The 25,886-nt window shown below is 39.7% G+C and overlaps 1 protein-coding gene across 3 annotated transcripts in view; it reads right to left on the bottom strand.

Annotated features, from left to right (window-relative positions):
- Positions 1–25,886, bottom strand: part of alcama (activated leukocyte cell adhesion molecule a) — a 55,206-nt gene that overhangs the window by 16,604 nt on the left and 12,716 nt on the right. For all 3 annotated transcript variants that reach the window (XM_023404774.2, XM_023404772.2, XM_087173560.1), the window contains exons 2-6: positions 7,644–7,750; positions 6,765–6,984; positions 3,948–4,012; positions 871–958; positions 159–329 (exon numbers count right to left, since the gene is read on the bottom strand). In XM_023404774.2, the coding sequence (XP_023260542.1) occupies positions 159–329; positions 871–958; positions 3,948–4,012; positions 6,765–6,984; positions 7,644–7,750 (651 nt within the window). The remainder of the gene's footprint in view (positions 1–158; positions 330–870; positions 959–3,947; positions 4,013–6,764; positions 6,985–7,643; positions 7,751–25,886) is intronic.

Here is a 25,886-nt window from a genome sequence, read left to right as displayed (position 1 = left end):
TCTGGATGCATTTTATTTTTGTATGTTGCAAATGCAAACTAGTGTTGCAAGTGTAACTATATCTTAGTTACCCTATGTCCTCTTCACAGCCCTCTGCATGTGATTAAGAGAAGAAGATCTACTATATACTGTTATGGACAGTGCTGTATTTGACTCACAGTAAATGGGTAAAGGCTCCAGTTCAATCTCCTGATTAATCAGCTCATGTGTGGACATGCAGGCAAAGATCGGACCAACGTCTTCCTTGGTAGCTGCATACTGGAGGATTGAGGAGGTGGTGGAGAGGCCTGTGGCTGGATCCAGCTTCATGCTGGGCGTGATCACAATGGCTGTAGAGTGAAGGACAGACAGACAGACAGACAGACACACACAAGGAGACACAGTGAGAGCATTAACAGTCTGTAGTCAGTTGATTGGTTGGTTGGTTGGTTGGTTGGTTGGTTGGTTGGTTGGTTGGTTGGTATAGGAAGCCACAAATGAAAAGCCTTGAAGTCTAAGTTGCCTTTTAGGAACAGATCTGTGATTGTCTATTGTAAGGTGACGCTGACTGATCTAGAACAGGATCATACAAACTCCAAACTGTTGTACAGAGTTTGCTCCAACTGTTATTTCTTGGTAAAATTCAGATGACAAGTCGGGATGAAATATTATATTACTGCATCCTTTGATAACAAGTAAACAACAATGAGTAATGCATTTGTTTTTTTTGTATTGTTGAAGCTGCTGTCTTGGGTAAATACACATCACTATGACAGATTTCATTTTCACTGTCCAGAGGAATCTATGACAGCATCTTGTGTGAATGTGTGGAACTGTGTGACTGCTGGATAGTTTCTGGGTGTGTCAGCAAAACAGCAGGGGATTTGTTACCTTTCCCATCAGCTACCAGGGGCTTTCCATTCTTCTTCCATGTGATCGTAACTGCGGGGTTTGCATCTGTCGCCACACATGTTCCCACCTGAGCAAAACAGAACATATTCTATTAAACTATAAAACAGAAAACCATAAACTTAAGTCTCCACACTCATTAAGTCTTTTTTTTTTTTTATCTATGCACTGAACTTAAAATGATAATGCAATCATTTTTACCCAAGAATACATCAATTCAACATTACCTCATGTTCAAGCTGCTCTAATTTCTCTGTCCTCGAGTTGTATAAATTTAATGTCTGCTCTCTAACATTAACAGGAGAATGTTGGATATATGCCAGAAAAGACAAACAAGCATTTCATTCAGGACTGAATTACTTTTTGTGCTCACAGGCACACTGTCTCTCTGTCTCAGTACTCTCATTACATCTTTAAGACTGAAGGTCAGCAAATGCAGCAGAGATGTGCTGTGTGTGAACCAGATAAGGACGGAATCACAAGAACTTTCATACCACCTGGTTTCATATCCTGTATCACAGAAGAAACGTGACTCACCACAAACATGTCTTATGTCAAGAAGAACAGTCGTACACACTTATTAGTAGGTATTTACTCATGTTTGTTCATGCATGTGCATATGTATGTTCTTATGCCTCCACGCCAGCAACAGCCAGAGCCGGCGGCATATATTTTATGATTCTGGATAAACAGGGATGTAACCTGAAACTAGTCTGAGTGGTGGAGGCGTACAACTACATGGTGGAAAATTGTAGTTCTTTATATACATGTTTTAAAGCTACAGTATGTAACTGTTACTAAGTATTATTCTTCAGTTGAATTCCTTTTGACTCGCCCTTCTAACCTTCTTACTAAATTGTGCTGAGACAGTGAACACGAGGGATCAGGTGGAGGGCTCTGCAGAGCATAAAAGAGCAGGGCATAACAAGAGATCATAACGCTTTTCCTAAATGCATTATCCACCATCACATTCAATGTTAAAAAAACATAATGTGGCCTACACCATCTCATCTGTATGGAGATTAGGTCCCCCTGTTTTGTTTTGTTTTTTAGAATTCTGACTTAAAAGCAAAAAAAATAATTCATATGTGGCCCTAATCCTCTTCTGTACATCTGCCTCTGAATACAGTTTTTCTCAATTGTTTTGATGCAATTCACACATCAGAAATTACTTTCTCACAACTCTTAATGCATTTCTCAAAACAGTTCATCATTTCCCCACACACACACTAACATTTCTCATCGTATTTGTACAAACTTCCATCGTGTCCACACATAGTTCACTACCAAAGATGTTTTCTCATCGTGTTGATGCATTTTTCATCTGACAACTCATGAAAACAGTTTGTAACTTTCTTTAAATATGTATGAAAGAGCAAGGCCACAAGGTTTTGATTGTTTTAGAGGCTTTTGCACAGGTGATTTAGTGTTTTGAGAAATGCATTAACTGTTTTGAGAACTGCATTAAGAGTGGTGAGAATGGCGTTACTTATGAATTGCATCAAAGCAATTGAGAAAAACTGTAAATTAATGGACTTCTTTTTTAAACTTGTCTGGATGTAGAGCGTGTTAACGTTGAACCACTCAACATGTGCCAGGGTGAACTGTGGAAATGTAACTGTGACTTCTGTTCCCTTGAGGAAGATATTTTACAAGACTGTAATATAGTTATACAGAATCAGGCTGTTATCTATGCAGATGTCACACGCAAGCAGCCGTCCAGCAGGAATGCTTTGTCATGGACCAATAGAGTGGGTCCATTATAATAAAGTAGATAAATTGTGTTTGTCAACAAGTAAAACTCCTGCTGTGAACCAGTACAGTTGTAAAATAATGATATGCTTCCTTTTCAAATTGCTTATTCATTTTGATTTACAGTCTAAAAGTCCTTGCAGTCACAACACTGGATCACTCCATCTTTGAGAAGCAGCCTGATTTTGCTTTTCAAAAACAACACTGGCAATAAAACAAAAAACATGTGCAGAGGCTACAGTCCTCGCTGCAGTCCCGCATCAGACAAGCCCTTACCTGCATGTCATTCCCCCTCTCTCTGCCTCCCCTTCCTGTCTCTCTCTACTGCACTATCAATAAAGGCACAAAAAGCCAGAAAAAAAAAACAAAAAAACAACAAATGCAAACTCTGCTACTCCACAGCTGAGTACAGCACAGTTCAGGTTCATCAGGTTCAGAATTCCACTTGAGTATCAAACAACCAAGCCTTCCATCATCCTTTGTGCATGTTATCAAAACTAAATCCCTCTCTTCCAATTCCACTTTTTCTCTCTTTTTCAATCGTATTCCCCACATCTCTACCTATCTCTCTCCCCTACTGCTGTTCAATAGCACTTGAATTTTAAGGTGGGAATACCAATGGAGGCAGCAGTACTCACTTGATCCATAATAAATGTGTATGTGCCACATGTTTTGGAAGAAATGTGCATTGCTTGCTAGAGAAATGAGGCCGATGAGCGCTGTGGATATTCAGCCCTGCTTTCCAACAGTTTTCAAATTTTTTCCCAACAGATTCTCAAAGTAGAGTGAATTTGAGACACAACAGAGACAGCAAAACAAGGACAGGAATTCTCGCCAGCTGTTTAACTATGAGTCTTAATTAGTTTGAATTTGAAACGTTCGCATTTTTCTTAAAGCTCAGAGACAAACGCTGTCACATTCCAACATCTGTTGTGGTTTTTCATGAAAAAGCTTTTTTTTTTATAGTAACCACAAGTGACCTTTGTTCAAAGGTAGACTGTAATAATAAAAAATAAGACTGAAATGGTCACACAGTGATTTGCTGCTCCTAAACACAAAGATGTGTTTGCCTTAGGCTTTGTTAAACAGCTAATTGGACAACAGGCTAATTAATTTCTAAAAAAAAAAAACTTCACAAGCTTAATCAACTGACAAACAGCAGTTTTCTGAGTGGATAAAGATTTTATATATTTACATGAGCACTACAGATGCCATGCAGAATTCATGTGGTGTAATAGGACAGTTTCGCACCTCCTCTATACAGCACACTACAAAGACTACAAAGTAAAGGCTGCAGTGACTCTTACCGTTGTTGGTTTGTCCCTTTGCAACGCTTCACTCTTGTCCATAATCTGAATTGACGATGGTTTCTCTGCAAACAAAGTAGGAGAGAATCAGGCTTCAGATTCAATTCAAATCAATTACTCTAACAATTAACATTGATTAGTGATAATTAATTAATTGGCTGATACGATGTGCCCCCGGGGGCATTTTTCACTTTAACCACTGGAAACAATTCAATTCAAATGTGCTTTATTAGCATAAAAGTTTCAAAAACAATGTTGCCAAAGCATCAAAATATAATTTAGCAAAGTACACAATGACAGAAAACAAATCTCAATGTATGAACTAATATTTCAATAGACAATCCAATAATATAAATTCTTAGCTGCAAACTTGTTGCATTGTTAATATTCGAGCTGTTGGACATTATTCCACCCTGCCCCCAGTTAACTACAACCTAAGACTCTCTCTCAGGCCTGATGAGCTATTTTCTTCATGTTTTATTTCACCCTTGGGTTTGTAAGTGATTGAAGTGAATTGCGGGGAGAGAAACTCAGATTCTGAACTGTTTTTCCTAAAGGGACAAATCCACAGTGAATAACAGTTTTATTGTTGATTTAATTGTAATTAAAACCAAGCTGGCTGTCACCCATTTAACTCTGAATAAGCTTTACAAATGTAATTGTTTTTGGTTTATTAGTCAGTGCTAATGGTTTTATGTTTATATAAATGACTTAATGGACATGACACCAAAATATTCACAAAATTGATGATGAGATTGATGAGTCTGCATTAGTTTGTTCATTTGAAGAAGATTAAATATTATTGTTTTACAAGATTATAGTATTTGTAGGCCAATATCTTTATTTTACTAAAGTGCCATGATCAACAGCTCTTTTCAGAGACTGTATGTAACACAAACAGTAACATTCATCTGTCTATTTAAGTTACAATTGTTATGAAACAAAATACACAAAACATTTGTCACTTCATGTGACGCAGGGAGCAGTGTCACTGTGAAAACATGTAACAATATAAAATATAAAATAATATATAATAATCTATAATAATGTGGTGTAAGAGGAGTATTTTCCGTTCTCCCTGATTTAAAAACATAATTTACACCTGAAAGCCTTGATGATGATTTTGAGGATGAGACAGGCACCTCCGTCTCTCACTATGAAAATAATAAATCTTCTAATCAGTTTCATCTTTGATAGAATTATACTGCTTTTTGTTTTTAATCATGTCTGAGAGTGTACAAACATAAAATGATGAGACATTACGTTGGACCATCGGTTTGGTCCTGCTCACATGTTAATTGTTGTCATAATCTATTCTACACAGTCATTATGTCATGTCCATGAAGAGACGTTAAGTTATGTTTAGTTTTGTCTGTCTCGTGACTTCTTGTTTTATTTTGAAAACCTAACACTCATCTCGTTTCAGGTGTGATTGTCTGCCCCGCCCTGATTGTTTCCACCTGTTTCCCATTACCTTGTGTGTGTATATAGTCTGCGTTTCCCTTTGTCCTGTGCCAGTTTGTCTTGTCGTGTTGCTGGAGCACCACGCCAGCCACGTTGTCCCATGCCAGGCTTTGAATTCAATGTTATGTTTTGCCATAGTCCTGCTGTACATTATTTTGGTACTTTGTCTTTACCTGTGTCCTGAATTTTTTGTTGGATTTCCTCGAAAGAGTGATTTTTATTTGGGTACTTTGAATATATATTCCTCTGTTAGAGTGAATTTCCTTTCCTACTTTGTTATTAAAATATTGTTAATTGGTACTTTGTCTTGGAGTTGTGCATTTGGGTTCAAGTCTTAGTTCAGCTGTGACACATTATGACTGAAAGGTAAAATCTCCTGGAGAGCGATAAGATAATTTGGCTCATTTCTAGCACTGATATTTAACTGATTTCAAAATCTTTGAGCACAGGAGATGATAAATGAGGGATACATTTATTACAGGGATCTTTTCATCTCAAAGATGATCATTTCAGATTCATGTCATGTTGAAGTTTTACTTAAATGTTAAAGGTTCGACATTATCAGATTCAATTACTCTTATACATAAACTTTAATGTAAAAGCTCATGGCACTGAACCTTCAAGTGAAAGAGAATTATCAGATCATTCGTAACATGTTGTATGTTGACAGGGACTTTTGTTTTGTTTGTTTACATTTTTTAAGAGAAAAAAAACATTAGACTGTAAAAGAAAAATAGGCTACAACAGGAATAAGAATTTCCATTTAAAAATGCAGATCTTCCTACTGCCTGTCATTAAGTGGAATGATTATATATCGTGGCTGACTGATCATTTTTGATTAATTAGATGAGAGAGACTCGGGCCTGGAGATATCTGAAGATGGTGGGATGACATATGGCAAAGCCACACTGAGAAAATGAAATGATTTGTTGTGAGTCTAATATTGAAATAAGTTCAAGGTGTAATTCAGGGACTGGGTAAATTCTGGAGGCAGTGTGGTAAATAATGGCTGTCCTTTATTTTTTCCATTTTGGCAAAGAAAGAAAAAAATTAATAAACATTTTTGGAGCAGAAGATCTTCTGCTCTTTTGTCTGGACAAAATCCCAGAAAAACACATGGCTGCGGGTGAATATCTGTTTCAAATACTCATGGCTGTGATCAAGATTATAAACTACAAGTAGACACTGAACTTGAAGTCTGCAATATGATCATTACATGTGTGCCTCTGACATGTAACTCATCACAGATGTCACTGAAAGACCTGTTATATGTACAGGTATAATGTCGTCCATGTCAGCCACTGCTCAAAAATATCAATAAAAATAAACTGGTGAATTAGACAATGAACTTACTGTAAACAACAACGGTTACAGGATACTCCATGAGGTTGCTCTCTGACACCACCATGCAGGTGAAGGTCTTCTGGTCTGTAAGCGAGGCCTGGGTGATGAGCAGGCTGAACTTGTCATTGATGCTGATACGCTGGGCGTAACTGTCTGTAGCCTGAACTGTGGGCTGGTCGCTGCGAGCCTGTTTGATCAACAGATCGCCAGCAGTTCCATCGTCCCTTTCCTAAAGCGAGAGAACAGATGAAAAAGGAGACACAGAGGACAGAAAAGGTGTGCTGATGTTGTAAATCTGTGCATCACAGTTTCTTATTCCTCAAACATAATTATAGTTGATTTAGTTTACAGAGATGTACAAACAGTCGAGGACACAGTGTTAAACCTGTTATCAAGCAAACCTCCAGAATACATCTTACAGTAAGATCCTAAGATCACAGCTGTAACACCATGAAAAACAAATGTTACTCAGACAATGCACACACTGTTAAATAACACTGTGTCAGATTTTAGTGAAATGTCATGTGTTTATTTTTTTTTATGCTTTGGTATTTGAAAATTGCATGTGCCCTTTTTTAATAATGAAAGATATTCTGGATGAGGAAAAATTACAGGGACAGTGGGACTTATCTTATATACTGTATCTTATATAATCATGGTATACACAGAATGTAATAATGATTTTGTTGTCCTTAGAGAGCTCCTCTGTTAATACAAACTAAATGTAAGAGGAGCATTAGAGGTAAAAGATGAGAGCTAGTCTGACTGTGCATCACTTGAACACTACCACAGTGTGAGACATTGTAAACTCTGTTCATTCACTTGAGGGAAGGAAAAAACTGTCAAATCTTTTTAGATATTCATTTGACTCTGTCGGTTTTGACTTACATATTTCCACTTGATGAACATCAGATCTTCTGGTGCAGGAGCTCCATCATTGCATGGTATAACAATGCTCTCTCCATACAAAGCAGTCACACTTTCTGTACCCCACACTGTAACACAGAACACAACAGACTGTTACTACCGTTAAAAATATGTTGTACTGTCACAAGACCCACTGAAGAGGGCAACAGTCTTCACCGCTTGTTTCAGTCACAGGTTTCTGACAGACTTGTTTGGAGCCTGATTGGCAAAATCAGCACCCATGAAATGAGCATCACGTACCTTCCCTTACTTTGAGACTGCTGCTTTGTAAAATCCCAAACCCTACAGTAGAGCTATGTTACAGTCTCAGGATGTATAAAAGTAATTTGGGATTCACACTTTTATGTGATGAGCAGTCTTAGATCACATGATCTGGAGCCTTTGAACAGCAGTGAGGGGAAAAAAGAGCAGAAGAGTAAAACAAAATGCATGGTTCATATCCCCAAGATCCCAGAGTTTTAGGACATCCTGAAGGAGACTGGCGAGACTAGGCAGCTCCTTCCAAGTGTCTTACAATGACTGGGTGAGAACAAAGTGAATAAAGCTGCGCACTATGTTGTCACTCCAAATGTCACAATACCACATTTCAAACATGCCTCTAAATAAGTTCAGTGGCAGAGGTGCAAGAGGTTGGAGCGGGCGCGTCAAGCTCGATCCTCCACATGCCCTGCAACGCAATCACAAAAGCATTTCTTCTGTCCACAAAAGTGAGTGAGCTCTGGAGTAGTTGCTATGGTGGCACAGCCCAGTCATGTGCAATGTGGGAGTAGGGAGAAAAAGGGGAGGAGAGAAGATGGATGGATAGAGGTCAGAGCAGAGGGATGCTAAGGTCTCCACGGTCCAACTCTTTCCCTTTGAGCTTTTTGCTAAACAAGCTGAACAAGAAGTGGTTCAGATTCTGGTCATTCCAGAGTGGTGAGAACAGAAAAATAGCAAGTGCAGCTGCTAACGAAGCGGCTGTGAAGTGCCAAACTTCAGGCCTGGCTTTTCACACAGACTTTTACTGATATCAACTTTTAACTACAACCAGAACAGTGCTCAGTACAACACATCCCTCCATCAAGTTCTAAATATCACAATGTGATGTGAGGAAAGTGATAAAAAAAATTCCTGGATCTGCCCTCTTAACCAAATCTGCACCAAAACTGAATTGATACTTTCCTAGCCCATCCCCCTCCCTCCACCAAGTTTGGTACAAATCGGTTTAATACTTTTTTGCGTAATCCTGCTGACATATAATTTAATGAAAAACAAACACAGGTGAAAAAAGTGGAGGTAACAATTATCAGTTTCTATTACAGGTTCATACAGTGGACAATAATGAAGCAAAGTATTTAAGAAAAAACTACAAATGGCAAAACACAATGCCTCAATTCAAAAGCATAGATTCATTTTCTCTGGCCTCATTAACTTAGATTTTATAAACAGAGCTAATTTCCAAGTTTACCTTTTCTGACATCTGACAGTGTCTGCATGAAAGTGAGTACATGACCTTCCTTATCCTAAGAAAATCCACGCTGTACTGAATTCCTCCCTTGCTTGTGATATAATAAGTAAAGCCAGTTTTGACTTGTAGTTCTGTTTATTCACAGCCAGAATTGTTTGAATGTCTAAAGACATACATAAATTATTTGAACTACCAATAACACAAAGGCTCATTGCTTTTCTTTTTACATTTCAAGCAAATCTTGCACAGAGCTGCTTTCAAATGAAACCAGACATGTATACAATGTGCAACACTAGTTACGGTTTAGTGAAGAAGATTGTAAAAAAAAGAAAAGCAACATGTTTTCTCTGATGGGAATTCAGCTCAGACTCAGCTAAATGTATCATCTTTGAACACACAACATTTATGAAGAACTGTGCTGTGAATTGGAGTTGTATGGTTAATTATAACAACCTACCTACAGAGGAGAAAGAACAAAGTGGGAAAAAAAATAGCTTCTCTAATTTTAGGAGGTATGAGACAGTTCAGTTTGTTTTCTCCTAGTTTCTAGTCACTGGATTCTGCATTTAATCAAAACCGAAAGATTCAGACAAATCAATCAGACGAAAGAAAAGAAACTAAGGTCATGACAATTCATCAGTCTCAACCACAACCACAGGACCCGAAAGAGCCAGTTTGTTTTTGAGTTGTTGTTTTGTTGACCTAAATCAGAAGCAACTATAGAGAGTTAAGAACTGATAAAATGTATCTGACATACATGAAAAAAATCTGATGAAACTTGGAGATTATTTCATCAGATCATGTGGCTCAATTTCGTTTTATAAGAAAACATGAAGACCAGTTATTCCAATCTGCTACAGTACACTGCCTCACACACACACAAATTCAGCAATAGACCAAGTTTTAAAAATTCGACCCAGTTTCTGCTACAGTGGTTATTGTTTGGGCAACAGCATAGCGGACAAACACTGGTTATACAAATAATACAAAACAAACAGTGCAGCCAGGCCTTTTCTGCCTGATGTGACCACACTTCCGTTCACATCTCCTCTTTAGAAAAGACTTAACATATTTTATTGAGCTGCAACACCACAAAAAAATCTGCACCAAACCTCACTGTAGTTCTGAGCATGTTTCCTATTAAATTCATCATCATCTTATTTTATTACTGTGTTTAATTCAATTCTGGATCATGGGTTGTTTTTTTAATTAGTTTTTCCCCTCAGACATCAGTGTAAATGATGCAAAGACTAAGGTGTTTGTTTGTCTACTTCATCATCATCATCATCATTATCATCATCATGTATTTGAGTGATGTTCAGATGTTGTAAACAAAAAAAGGCTACGGTACACCGTCAGTGTCTCTGCCAATGATGAATGATTCTGCTGGAATCATTATATTAGATCTCACAGTTAATGGAGATAGTGGGCAGGTGGTTATAAAGAACAGGCTGTTTTTGGTTTACTGCAAACCACTTTCTCCTTTTTTTGCTCCTATCTTAATCTCTCCTCTCCCAGAGATCACAAGTCCATCAGCGGGGTTGGGCACTGGCTGCAAAGCTGCTTCGGATTTTTAACAGTTGCATTTTTTACCTGCCTCCCTTGGTAACTGCTTTCCACTAGAAAAAACAAAAACTACCTGCAATTCTCTCCACCCTGAAGGCGTGTATTTGTTTGCTGTGGCAGCTCGAACACAATTGCGCTTATCTACCAGCTGAACAATGTGCTCCAGGGTGGATGAAAACAGGCCTGTCTGGGGTTTCCTCATCCCCCCATCAGCACTACAAAATCACCTTAATTGACACTCCAAAGTGAATGCCTTTGACATGTTGGCATGAACTGCTCTCAAGCCTCCTCAGAGGACTCCATGTTATTAAACTGAAAAGGAGACAGGAAAAGCAAATGAAGTGTAGATTTTAAATGAAAGTAAAACAGTGGTTTGTTAGTATTTCATAATGAAGAGCAATGTATGTATTTTGACTAATTTCATGTTTTTGAACTTACTGCAATTGTATGCATGTGTATAAGGTTAATAACATAATAAAAATATCTACTGAATGAACTACAACTCCACCACCTCATCCAGCAGTGGAACCGCTTATCGACATGTCCCACGATGCTTCCAGTAAAGTAACAGCAATAGTGATGCTTGGGGGTCAGTTCTGTCAGTGACGACAGGACACATGTGAACAAGGCTCACAGGGGAAGATATAGCAGGGGCATAAGACTTCATTGTGCATCATTCCATCCCAGTCAGTCAAACTATTAGCAAGTCAAACATTGTTTATATCCATTAAGTATAGCCCAAATCCATGCCAGCTTGCAACTGTCACTGTGAAATGTGATTCCTTGTGTCAAACATAACCTCCAAATCAAACTGGAGTTGCGAGTGCACCACCTCGCTCCACCAGATCCCTCCTGAAAAATGAGCCAACACCCGAGCCCAGGGAGTATGATGGATTTATTTCTGAATATACTGAATGTCACAGGAAAGACACACTAAATCTGCACAAAATGCTACTGTGCTCATGAACTAAATTGACCAATCACATTGGGTTAGTGTTAAACACACATTGGCTCGCTCTGCATGACCCACCGAACGACGTGTGTATGAGTGTGTGAGTGAGCCTGTTTTTGCCAGTGTATGGGAGCCTATCTGCATGAGTCATCACAAGGGTTTCTGCCATGGCGGTGATCAAAGGCAGACTAAAAGTCAGAGGGTGGGCTTGCTAAAAATAGCAGCCTGGTTGGGGGGGGGGGAGCAGCAATCCTGCTGTCTGTTGACACTGGTTGTGTCAGCAGCATATGCAGGTAGGAGGAGATGTTTATTCTTCTCCCACACAACATCTGTTACCAGATATGTACCACAGACTTCCTCTTGACGGGGCTCAGACCTGCTTCCCACCTACTGTTATTGTAACATGTGTCCTGAGTTATGGCACTGCTGCTGTACAGAGCAATAGCAGATAAAACACAATGCCTGGCTGCACACAGCATTGTTAAATTGTACTCCAGAGATTTATACTGCTTGAAGTTTGGGGGTTAATCAAAGACATTTTTTAATGGTTGAGATATTATGAGTTTTAGTCTCTAGAATGATTCTAAACTCCTAATACACTGTATCCTACACTTCCCACAATGACTCACAAGCATCTTTTCATTACACCCTGCTGGCTGGTAAATGCTGTTGTCTTTCAAACTCCCCCAGTTGGATTTTCATTTGAAAATGCACCGAAAATTTAAGGTTTCTTATAGTAATATGGATGGGCTCCTACTATACTTGAACATAAAATTTTCTGTCAGATTTCTGCAATTGTTTTTGTAAACTAGCAACTGCAATTACCAGCTAGGGGTTCATGTCTGTCCAGACTCATAAATATACGTAGTGAAGACTTTGAAAGACTGATTTGTGATATAGGAATGTATAAATGAAACTGATTAGACTTGACTTTGTTCAGCTTTGCTGTTGTTGTTCTGCTGTGTCTTAACTGTATTAGTGTGTGAGTTCATTGAGGAATTGCTTGGCCAATAAAGCTGATTCTGATGTCAGACAATGCTTCAAATGTGGATTTTGCTGCAGAGATGCAACAAATTCTAAAATGTGGAGGCTTCACACACATCTTCACCCCAGCAGCACAGAAGATTTAAACTGTCACCACAGTCTGAAGGTGGGCACCAAGATTGGTGTCACCAGTTCAGTAACCAACCAATTGCCAGATATGGTCACAGCTTCTCCTTCTGTTCATGAGTTACAGCGTTGAATAATGGCCAAAAGTGTTTTGCAGAACATTATGATGTCACCGTGAAATTGACCTTTTCGAACTTTTGGATATAAAATGTAATCACTTCATCATTCTATCCTGTTAGACATTTGTGTGAACTTTTGTCATAATTACTTTGAATTCTTGAGTTTTGGCCAAAAATGTGTTTTGCGATGTCACATGACCTTTACTTTTGTCTTTTTTGACCATCAAATTCCAATCAGTTCATCCTTGAGTCAGAATCAACATTTTTGTCAAATTTGAACAAATTCCCTCAGGGCATTTCTGCGATATCACGAGGATTGGATGGATGAACGGGCGTACAACCCGATAACATAATGTTGACGGCATATAGTTGGGAGTTCCGAGTTCACCAACATTTGGATCAAAATGCAATGAGAGTTGTGGGGTTGTTTGCTTATGTTGTCAGCCCAATCTAAACCAACCACAGCTACACACTCTTGATGAAGCTTATTCAGTGTTTGATGTTCAGAGAAAAACTTTAAAGCAGATTTTCAGAAACTTTAAAGGAAAATCTAAATGATGAACATTAAACTGAGAGAATGAGCAGACTGACATGCTTACTGTTGGCTAGAAAATGTGAATATGAGGTAAGATGACATTCAAGAGACAAAGATGTCCCTGTTCACAGCTAAACCCATCTGCATCTCCATCAGGTCAAACTGATTATCTGCTGTTATCGCAGCTACACTGATGTAGCTTAAAAATTGAATTCTTGCTTGTGTCTGTTACCTGGGTCATCTGTAACATGTCCTGTCGTTCATGTATGAAATTAAAAATCAGTTTTCATACATGAATGTGACTCACATGGGCTTCATAACAGACAAAAGGTCACCTATCCATAACACTGATAAGAACTTACTGTACACCCTGCTTTATAGATCCAGTATAGCTACCTCTCCACAGGTTGAACCAATCCCCATGACAAAACTGATGTTACAATTACAATTATGTCCACCAATACATTTCCAAGAACCAGGTTTTCTATGTTGGAGCCAACAGCATCAACCTGAACATCCACTCGAATACATCATTCAGGGGCGCAGGTACATTACAAATTCAGTTAAGTTAAACTATTTAAATTGCAAACAAAATTCTAATGAGTTGTGGTGACAGAATAATATTGGTAATTACTACAACTTACCATTGTGACTCATTTCAACTCCATTTTAATTGATAAATAATGAAATTCCAGTTGTGGTACTGTTGGTGACTTGATCTTTTTCTGTCTTCATGGTAACTGTCGCTTCATTTTCTAACAATTTTTATGTCCAAAGAGACAATGTGATGCGTGGTCTCCCTGTCTCCCTTTTGCAGAGATATTAAGCTACATCCTCATTGATCATTGAACATTGATCTGTTCCTACAACCATACCTACTAGTCATAACAGCATCTGCAGAAACAGTTAGCTGAAACATTTGTTTTTAAGGGCGTATCAAAAGAGATAGTGATCACCTTAAAGCAATATCTCAGTCATATCCAGTCTTCATGTTCTCGGTTTTAAATCAATGATGCGGCCCAAGGAGAGGTTTCTCATGGAACTAATGAAAACCTCAGCCAACCAAGGAGAAATTATCACAGTAAGAAACCTCTTTAGAGCACAATTTGAAGTAAGTGCACTGCAACCTTGACTTGTACTGTATTTTAGGATCCCAGCATTATATATGTCATGAGAGTACAACACAGTGTTGGCCAGGGACAGGGCTTTAATTTAATTTGTATAGTGAGGATGCAGTTTTTTTTCACCACTCTGAGCTCCTGACCCAATCAACACTGAGTGGAAAATAACTTCCACTTCCTCCACTCACATAATGGTCATCACCTGGTGGAGATGAATCCATGCAGCCCTCCTCGCCCAAAATAAAAATGCAAGCTGTAATCTTATTTTGGGAGATGTAATTGAAAACAAGCCAGTGTGCCAGTGCCAGGAAGTAAAAGTGAGCAGATTGTAATTAGCTCCAGCATAATGAATGGATCAGATTAAGGTTCCAGCACATTAGCACTGTGTCAGCTAGGGGAGGTGTTTGGTCCTGCAGTTTACATTTTAATTTGAGCTTTTCTGCTAAATATAAGGCAAACTCTGAATGGAGACTGCTTAATTCTCCTCAGAAATAAATCCTCCTTTTAGCATTGTACTTTTTACAAATTCAAATGTATCCCTCCTCCAGAAAGACACAGCATGGCATATTGATAAGATGAGCTGCAAGAGAAATTACTCTACAGACAGCCAGTGTAGGGAAAGAAAACATCTCTAATCTCAGCTGTCATGATGATTGCAAAACAATTCTGAATTTAATATCTATAAAGAAAATCTTTCACACAAATCTTTAATCCTGCTTTTCAATCTGGACGTTCTGACTTTTCCCTTGAGATGCTTACAGATTCCCCACTGAAGAAAGTCAGGTTAAAACTTGAAGGATTTGGGATAATTCCCACAGGTAAATGATGGATACAGTGTCAGACTTGAAGAGGTCAATCCTGTACCACATGCAGGGTCCCTCAACACCTTTGAATTACTCAGGAGGCCTACAGCCAAACGGCTTAGGGTCACTTACAATATTGGATTTGCTCGCTGCCACTTAACAGATAATTTGTTGCTGGAACATACGGCAATCAGACTCCACATGTACATCAATGCATAATATCTGCCAGCAGCATCATCTGCATCGACCTGCGGGAAAGCTAAAGGGAATACACTTGAACTAAAGTGTCAATGTAAACCTCCTCCATAGTCCCACATTACCAAGCTTCATTTGTTTTAACGTGTGTTTTGATTGTGAAGGACAGTTTATCTCACTATAATTCAGTATACAAAAGCTTTTGCTTTTATACATCACTGATATAGTTAAACCTTTTGCTGTTCATTGTTAAGGCCATGTAAGCAACACATCCTCGCCTCTACATCATCCCTCATATTGTTGAAGAGGAAGAGGTAAAGTGCAGCCTCTTAGTGTGCTCAGCATTTTAGCAGACCTCACCCTCAATAATTGATTCAGTCTTTTTATATGCCAATATAGCTAAAGAAGGTGTTGCAAACATGTATACATGTTCTTAATCAATAATACAATCCTTCAGACACAATTATTAACATATTTTATAATTGTGACCATGAAGTTGTACTCATTGAGGTTTTCTCATAGACACAGAAAATATAGTTCAAAGTTCAAAGTCAAATGAATATCACAGATCACACCCTTTGTATTTAGGACTCCACTATAAAGAGAAAGAATTCCATGTGCAGTCAAATATTTTTGGTTTGTAAACAAGCCGAGGAATCATTTTTCATGGTGGACTCTACCCTTTGATCTGTTTCTGAGTGGGAGCTGCGAAACCACTGTCTTGAAACCGGTCCCAGCCACCACACACAGAGTTTAAGAGCCCAGGCAGGCTAATCACAGGCTTTCTTGCCGTACAAAAATGCGAGCAGGAGGTTTGAACACAAATGAGGGAGACTCGGATGTTCCTGAACGCTGGAAAACCGTTAAATCCCCCACAGCTGATGATATTTGTCTAAGATGGGGTTCAAAGGTGTCATGTGGAGAATCACGGGGTTGTATGGAACAGGAGGGAGTGTGACCTCTGCTCTGACACTTCTAATAAAATCATTTTCTAAAAAAAAAAAAAAAAAAAAAAAAAAGAGTCTGGCAGATGCTGAATTCTAATAGCTGCCTGTAGGATCGACTCAATTAGGCTCATATTTGCCCTCTGCCCATACACATACACACAGTCCTTACACATCGTTTTCTCTATTTCAAACACACGGAGTTCACTGCATTCCAGCACAGGCTATAAATGTGAAAACAACTCACTGGTTTAGGAACCTTTCACCTGCAAAAACTGACAGTTAAAGCTTTGAAACACCAACACTGCATACTGAGACATGCTAAATGAAAAATGAAGGCAAACAGATCCTTTTGATACGGTGCTGGCAGGGGAATATTAAGCATAATAAAACCTGAGTACACTTAGCAGGGTTAGGGAACAAAAGGGAACATAGACAGTCCTAAAATGCACTTTGGTTATCTTTTCATTATTTAAATCTGTCTAGTGCTGCCATTACAGAGAAATGCATGAGGTTCCTTTTGGAAGCTCAGGTTTTATGACATGCAGTGCAGAAAAAAAAATCTTTTAACAGTCAGCATGTCTTCTCGTTGCCAGCTGGAACTGAAGAAGAGGAACAAGGCCAACGAGGAGGTCAGAACGGGCCTGTTGAGTCCCAGTGGATTCCACTGGCTCTGATAGAGTTTAAATTACTACCTATGGTCACCAGCAGGCCCAGAAACAATTTTATTTTTATCTTTCTTACATACACATGCATATAAAGTTATGCCAACAATGTCATATAACTTAAAATGCTGTCAAGGATTTACTGGACCAGTTTTTACAACACTAGTCCCACACCTCCCAAATGCTCTCTCCACAGCCTCCTAGCAATGCTGCTTTTTATTAAGATATTTAAACCTCACTGAGCTGTGCATGCACATGGAAAAAAATAAAAGGTGTCACGCCGAAGGCAGTTTAGTATCAATAACTGTAAGTTTTGCAAAGAATGGGCAGGACAGCAAATACAGTAGAAATGGCAGATGGTGGCACATGAACTGTATATTCCTCTTTTAACACAGGAAATTGTGTTTTGAGTGTGTGGTGTGATCATACACCTTGAAGGAACAGTCATTCATTCCTGGTGTGAGTTCAACTGCACGGCAAAGAGTACTCAAAGAATAAAAATGAAACTAAATACAAATTTTCCATTTGATCTTGACTTTTGCCCTGCAGGTCAGTGTGTGTGTGCTCTGTGTATTACAGTTAAGATAAGCTGACCACATCGGCAAACATCCGTTGTCATAGTGTTTCACATCAGCACAGAAATTAGCCACATTGTTCTCAGTCACAGGCTCCTTCAAATCTCCCCCACTGTTGAAAACTATGAGGCAGAAAAAAGGAAGCAAACCCCTTAATGACTGGAAGAGAAACCATGGGGCCTGAGCACTTAAGCAGAGCTCTATGAGCACACACATATGTCTGGTCTGCGAGTAAGTACAGTGTGTTAAGTTACGAACACAGATAAGCACGACAGGGCCTTGGAGAGTTGGTAGTGGGAGGGGTACATCAGAGGATGGAGTCTGCCGTGATAGCCAGTGTCCGGGGAGAGAGAGATCACCGGCTTTCACCAGTCAGTAATGGCTTCCTCCCTTTCTATCATTCTCTCCATCCATCTCTCACTAAGTGAAATGATAGACTATCAGCGGCATATCACTGAGTAGAGCAGCTCTTTCTACCTTATGATTATAGATCATTATGGACCAGGATAATTAGCAGTTGTTATTCTGCAGCTAAGTAAAGCAGCCCTTCCTTTGACATACACACAAACACACATGCACACAACCTCCATTTGACAATCCAAGATAATGGTAGATACTTTACAGAAGACGAGACAAAAGGCAGGCTCCTCAAATCCCACTCATGAACATAGCTGGCGAGCACTGCACCAACCCCTGAGCATGAGTATTCCACAACATGTGAGGAGAGAACCGGCAACATGTTATATGTCTTCATGTTATACACTGCACATACTACCACACGCCTTGACCTCCATTAAGGAAAAACTGCTCTCAGCAGTCTAATTTAGTCTGCACATTCAGATCTGCTTTTTGCAATCTGATGAATACATAAAAGCAAGGCACTTCTTCACCAGACAGACTTCATTTTATTTTTGGCTACACTTTGTCTCACTGCTGTCAGCACCCATATCGCCTGTGTCTGTGGGAATAGCTGAACAGAGTGAAAATGAGAGCAATCATCACCACCAAAGCTCGATGGTCAATTTAACACGTGAAAACTTAATGACACATGTCTCTGTTACTGACAGATACACTCTTTAAACTACTTGTGACAAACAGTTTTGCAGAAACAGAGTAGCTAATGGCTGTAAAAGAATTCTCAAAAGATGTCAAGCCTGAAATTGCATATGAATATATCGATTATATATTTAGTGCTGCAATTAGACAAGGATGTAGTGCATATCAACAGCCATACAGCCATACAGATTTGTGGGAATGAACACATTGTTCCTGTGGAAAAAACGTCTCTGGTGTTTTATAAAGATGCAGAGCAGTCTGAGAAGTTGTTAAATTTAGACAGAGTCACCAGGATGGGAAAAGTAAAGGCAGTTGCACTGTTCATTCATTGTGGATTAATGATGAAGAAGATCTAATTTTAAGAAGTCTTCAGTACCAACGATGGATAACCCTCAGTGTTAGCTAACCCTGAGTCATGGCACAAAATGATACTTTCATAAGACACAGGCCTGTAGAAGCTTCCACACACTGTAACACTTCCCTAAACCCCGTTGCATGAGTCCATAATTTCATTTGTTCAGCCATACAGAAATCACAACGCATGCAACCTCATCCAGCTCACGGTGAGCAGTGATTGATCAGATATAGCAGATGACATCAGATAACACCAATGACTGATTTAAAGCACACTGCAATGCATTTCATGTCGATTATGAGCAGATTAGAAACACAGATGTCTCTTTGTTACGGTTCACAAATAAGAAGAGCATCAGAAAATTACATATGACTCAGTGTCATGTCATTAATTAAAGAGTTGTACAGTGAAGTGTAAGGCCCTGGAAGCACCACTTTCAAGCATCAAAAGTAAAGCCCTGCAAAATGAAGTGAGGCTGACACTGGAGCAGAATCCACTTTGTAATCCCACCATATCGCTGCCTCCTTTTCCCCACCAACAACAGTGTTGGAAAATACACTATATGCTATTTGAAAGAAAGGAAGCGAGAGAGAACAATACAAAGGGTGAGTGAGCATCAGTGTGAAATTATAATGCCACATGTTGTATGGGTACACTGCACACCTATCAAATGGTCCTGAGATACCAACACACAACCTGTGTTCCCATATTTAAAAACAAAGAAATCTTTATACAGAAAACTGAACAATGTGGTAAAATCAGAGAGATGTGAGGAATTTTTTCCTTCCCTGAAACATTCATTCACGCATAGACACTTTTTCTTTTGCAGATGCGTGCACTTCGTCTAGACCCTGTTTGAGAGCAGCTCCGCCTGCACCTCTGAAAGATTCCCCCAACACTGCAGGTGTCACAGCACAGCCCTATCATTGCCTGGCTGTCTCTTCTCTTCCTACTTCAGTCCACCATCCTTTTTGGTCTCTCCTGTCCATTTCAAACCAAGTTTTAAAGGCTGAATAAGTGCTTTGATCCAGTCCTTATACCTCACCTTGGTGTTTGTTGTAGCATATTGACTCACACACACACACACACACACATGCACGCACGCACGCACGCACGCACGCACGCACACACACACACACACTGTACTTGCTTGTCCTCACACTCCATTAAACAACATCATTATAGTTCTGCACAAAACAATGAGGCTTTTCTTTGGTCTGAGGTGTAGAGGCAACTGGGCAACCAGACAAGGTTTAGAGGGGGTGCTAGGGGGGGTGATAAGGCAGCAGTGTTTGTTTCCGCTTCGGTACTACAAAGTAGACCTGTCACACATACACACACAGAGCTGAGTTAGCACTCCCCTGGGCCTACCTAGATAACACTATCTTAGCACATATGTCATGAATACACTCATACACACTCATTTGTTAGCGGATGTGTGTGAGGAGGGGTCCAAGTCCTTGAATTTTCAAATGCACCTTGTACCAACATTGAACTATTAAACAATCAGGTTGCCAGTATTTCACAACTATATCATGCTTCTGAAATAAATTCATCTGTGCTTAAGAAATAAAAGAGTCAAAATGGCATAAAACCTGTTTCTTAACTGTGACACCTGGTGTGAGATCTCAAGAGCACTATGGACATGTACAGGAAAGTCATGGAGAATATGACCTTCACTTGATGCTACAGTCAGGCAGAAGAGGGGGCCACTATGGCCCAACATACTTGGATTGAAGATAACGGGACTGGAGGCGAAGGATGTTTCATGTTTTCATTCCCCTATTCCCTTCACTCCCAAAAACACCTGCTGCTGTTCAGAAGGAGGTAGTTCTTGTCGCTCCATTTACTGAAGGCCATCGTCAGATCCCTGTACTTCTCTTCCTGCCTGTTCCTGATACACGCCACAATAGCTGTGTCATCTGAGTATTTCTGGATGTGGCAGGACTCAGAGTTGTATTTAAAGTCTGCCGTATACAGGGTGAACAGGAACAGGGCCAGAACACTCCCCTGTGGAGCCCCAGTGCTGCTCATCCCTGTCCCTGAGACACAGTTACCCAGCCTGACGTACTGTGGGCGTCTTGTCAGGTAATCCACAATCCATGACGTGAAGCAGGGATCCATCCGCATCCCCCCCAGCTTGTCTTTAAGAATGTGGGGTTGGATGGTGTTAAACGCACTTGACAAATCAAAGAACATAATCATCATGTAACTACCTGGCTCATCCAAGTAAGAATGGGCCCGGTGGAGCATGTAAAGGACGGCATCATCCACTCCAATATGTTCTTTGTAGGCGAACTGTAGGGGGTCTAGTGCATGTTCAACATGTGGCCTCAGAAGGTGGAGAAGCAGCCTCTCCTGTGTCTTCATGATGTGTGATGTGAGCGCCACCGGTCTGAAACACAAGACTACACTCACAATATGCTCGCTGGTTCTTCACAAGTGCCTCCAGCTCATCCCACTTGTTAGCCAGGGAGTTCACATTTCGCATGAGGATCGATGGTAGAAAAGGCTTATATCTCCATCTCCTAGCCTTTAGCTTAGCCCTGGCTCTGCATCCACGGTACGGCTTCTTCAGCTCAGCCAGTGGAGATGGGATGTTTAACTCCATATCTGGTAAACTTTAAAGCCAGGAGTTCTTCCTTTGTGTACATTATTTTCTCCGTCAGACGAAACAACGACGTAGAATAAAAAACATCCATCGACAAAAAATATACTAATATATACAAATATATTGCTAAAAACTACGAGCTATACGGACTTGCTGATACTTGTTGCCAGTGCATCATTTATTAAAAGCCTGATTTTACAAGGTCAACCTAACCTCTGAGTAATAAATGAAAGGTAATTTTGAATCAATTCAAGATTCATAAATACTTTGTGAGTATTAACTGAACTTACCTTGTAAACACATGAAAAACTTATCAGAAATTCTAATTGAGGTGTTGAACCTTTTGAGGGAACCAAAAAGGAGAGTAGCAATGTTAAAAGTGAGGAAAAACAAGTCTCTTCCCTAAGCTTGAAAAGGTATTGCATAGTTTAATGGTGAAGACAGAAGTTGGCTATGCAAATATGGACTATATTTACACACACAGACACTCTGCCTAAAGATAAAATGTTAAACAGATAGCTGGGAGCAAAACAGACCTTTTCTCCGTCTCCCTCCGCTAGCAATGAGTCTAAATGGATACGATAGGTCATGGAGGTCAAACAAGCTCTTCCCAAAGCCTCTGAAGTGGCTCTGTTCGTGGGGGGTTGGTGTAGGGGTTAAATTAGGGGGTAGAGGTTGGGGGGGCTCTTCCTTTCAGCTGCTTTTGTACCATGCTATCATACTGTTTACATGCATCTGCTGAGGAATGCAGACCACATTGAGGTCTGAGGGAGTCAACTATTTATATTTCAGCCATGACAGAGAAAAAGAGAGATTGGTTAAGAGACGCCCAGGGGTTTAAGCAAAGCTAGAAAAGAAGGTAAGTGTGATTAAAAACTGAATGATGACTTTTTTGCTGGGGCAAACTCAATGTGTATGTGTTTCTGTTGCTGTTGATGTTCTTGTGGTTTCTGATTCTCAGAGTCCACTGTTCTTAAATCACATGAAATGTGACTCAGTTTCTGAGTTTTTCAACAGCCTGATTCAGAGCAGTTCAATTTCTATGCATCTGAAAGAATAAATAGCTCCATCTTATTAGCTCCGCCAAGGAGGTCATGGTATCACCGATTCTGTTGGTTTGTTTACTTGCTTATTTGTTTGTCAGCAGGATTACACAAAAGGTACTGAATTGATTATCACCATGCTGGTGGAGGGTTGGGACACAGGTCCGAAAAGAACCCATTAAACTTTGGTGCAGATCCGGTTTAAGGGGCAGATTTATCACTTTCCTTAACATTGCAAGACAAGGCATTTTTCAACTTCCATGAATGTCCAAATCAGCTGCAACTTGGCCTCTGTGTGCCCCTTTATATGGCGCGGTGGTATGGGAGGTGGTGATGGAAAGCCAAGTACCCTTGAGAACTGAGGCTAATTCATTCTGTATGGGAAAATGCACCAGTATGTCTAGAGACAACATTTTGCTCCTCAGTGGAGACGGACACAAACATAAGTCTCTCTTGTTAAAAAAATAAACCTAAGTGCCTTTCATTACTTACTAACCACATAATTTGCCAAAAACAATGGACACTGTGAACATTTGTTTCCTGAGCTCAGGAGACAAGTCATTCAGGAGCCAGGAAGACAACTTCACCTTCAGCAGATGCTCTGTTATGTTGGTGGGCATTCATAGGCATGCACTTGTCAGTTAAGGAAAGTGAATGGCACAAGTGCCTAGTAAGCAGAGGTCCATTACTAGAAACAGTCAACCCATGTTTATCAGACTAGATATTAATGGACACAGACTGTCAAGTGATGCTCTCCAGAAAATGGTTTAGAAAACCTCCATCAGCAGCTTAATGCTCTGGTGTTCCAAGCTCCGCTGATATGGAGGAAAGAGATGTAAAACAGAGCTGTGAATGGAAAGACAAATCCACCCTCATCAGAATCCCATCAGCCCATGGAAACAGGTCTGTCTTAGCCTTATCTTGGAACTATGCAGATAACACAAGGATTAAAATGTTATCATCAGGGCGTGTGGCGTAGTGGTCTAAGCAGGCGCCCCATGTGTAGAGGCTACAGTCCTTGCTGCAGTTGGCCTCGGTTCGAGTCCCGCATCAGATGGCCCTTGCTGCATGTCATTCCCCCTCTCTTTAACTCCCCCCTTTCCTGTCTCTCTACTATCCTGTCCAATAAAGGCACAAAAGCCCAAAAACATGTCATTATCAAACACCATAGAAGCTATTTTCTAATGCATATAAAAGGCTTTTTCTGGGACAATCTCAGAAAACACTAAAGCAACTCTTTTGGCTCAACTGACTGGAAAACTAATGTGCCTGTATGTTTTTCTCTTCTCATAGAAATACATCACCTTCCTTGTTTTCATGACTGTATCATTTATTTGATTTTAAATTATCAGAAGAAGATGATGAAAGATTGCTTGGTTTTCCAGATGTTAAACAGGTCACCTGGCACGAGGCTCCACTCACATTTCACCCTTTGCTCTAGCACCTCCCTCTATGTCACTCTGTGTGTTGTGTCTCCAAAAATTACAACAAGACAGCAGTCATACACTTTATCACATGGCTTAAAGATGACAAGCTGAAAACAACTGGTGACTTCATGCTCACTCCACCCACCATTACAAACAACTGGAGTTTCAACTCAGGGAGAATTTTTCTCTGTGCCTTTTTTCATAGGTAAAAATCCTATTACACCACAATGCCTTAATGAGGTTAAGGCATTGTAAAGTAAAATTAATTTTGTAGCTTGAAAAAATCCAATTAATTTGGCAGCATAACTCTTATCATGTTTGTTAAAAACCAGAGCCAAGAGTTCAAAAGATTCAAGCAGCAGAAAAAACAGGCAAAGTTATCACTGTGCACATTATTACTCATGAAAATAAGACAGGGGAGCAAAGAAGTGTCAATAATGAAAGGTTTTACATGTAAAGACAATATAGAGGAACAATATAAGACCAAACGCAGTTCAGTGTTAGCAGGAAGTAGTTTTTGAGAGTAGTGGTTAACTTCACATATTTTTATCTCTTCAGCTCTCATGTACAGGCCTAAGTGTAGCTCACAGTACAAGCTCTAAAATGGGACAAAGGCCAGACAAAGGCTTTTAGCTACAACATGTAAGATGAAGCACAGTGGTGAATACAGAATTACTTGTTTGGAAGGAATGTAGTGGGTAGCATGAATGTAGTTTTTCAGGTTTGAGACTCGGTGAGTTAACCATGAAAAAACGTTCTGTTGGAAACTAAGTATCCTTAAGGTGATGCCACCAATTTACACAATGCCAAAAGCAGAGTAAGAGGTAACTAGAAAATTCCTGCAAAAATTTTGAATGTGCCTGCTGCTTGGTGCATGTACTTTACTCCTCACGTTTCAATCTGTACAAAAGATGCTGTCACGACTGGCCAAAATAACCTCACTCTGATGGATTCGAACTTAAATTTGTCCCCACAACCATAGCAAGACATGTATACACATATACATGCCCTAACAGAAGTTGATCTGCAATAAAGCTATATCAATATATTGTCATGTCCAAGAAATTATGTTAAGTTACTTTTGTGTTGTCCTGTCTTTATGCTGTCTCGTGACTTCCTGTTTTATTTTGAAATCTTACTTCCCTCTCGTTTCAGATAACTTGCTCCTTCCCCCCGTGTGTTTCCCGCCAGTCTGATTGCCTGCCCCTCCCTGATTGTCTCCACCTGTGTCCCCCTTACCTTGTGCTTATTTAGAGTCTGTGTCTCCCTTTGTCCTGTGCTAGTTCGTCTTGTTTGATACAGAGAGCCAAGCCATTCCTTGCCTAAAGTCCAAGTCACGTCAGGTTCTTTTGAGTTCTTGTTTTGACCTTGTTATTTCTGTCACGCAATTGTTTTCCTCCATCAAGAGCGATTTTTGTTTGTACTTTGCTTAGTAGTTTTTTGCCTCCTTTAAAGAGTGATTTTGAGTTGTTACTTTTGTTACCTTTTTTGGATTCCTCTGGACGAGTGATTTTGTGTTGTTACTTTATCAATAAAAGATTGTTTATTTTGTACTTTACGGGTCTTGAGTCATGCATTTGGGTTCACGTCCTTGTTCAGTCGTGACATATATCCCCAGCTAGACAAAAGCTTAGAGGGTAAAAGGTTTTATACAACAGAGTAGGATTGTCACTAGAACCG

This window comes from Seriola lalandi, unplaced genomic scaffold, assembly GCF_002814215.2.
Source record: "Seriola lalandi dorsalis isolate HSWRI2012SDOR001 ecotype SW California unplaced genomic scaffold, Sedor1 jcf7180002054256, whole genome shotgun sequence".
In the NCBI taxonomy this organism is placed as follows: Eukaryota; Metazoa; Chordata; class Actinopteri; order Carangiformes; family Carangidae; genus Seriola; species Seriola lalandi.
This window is presented reverse-complemented; position numbering and strand designations above follow the sequence as displayed.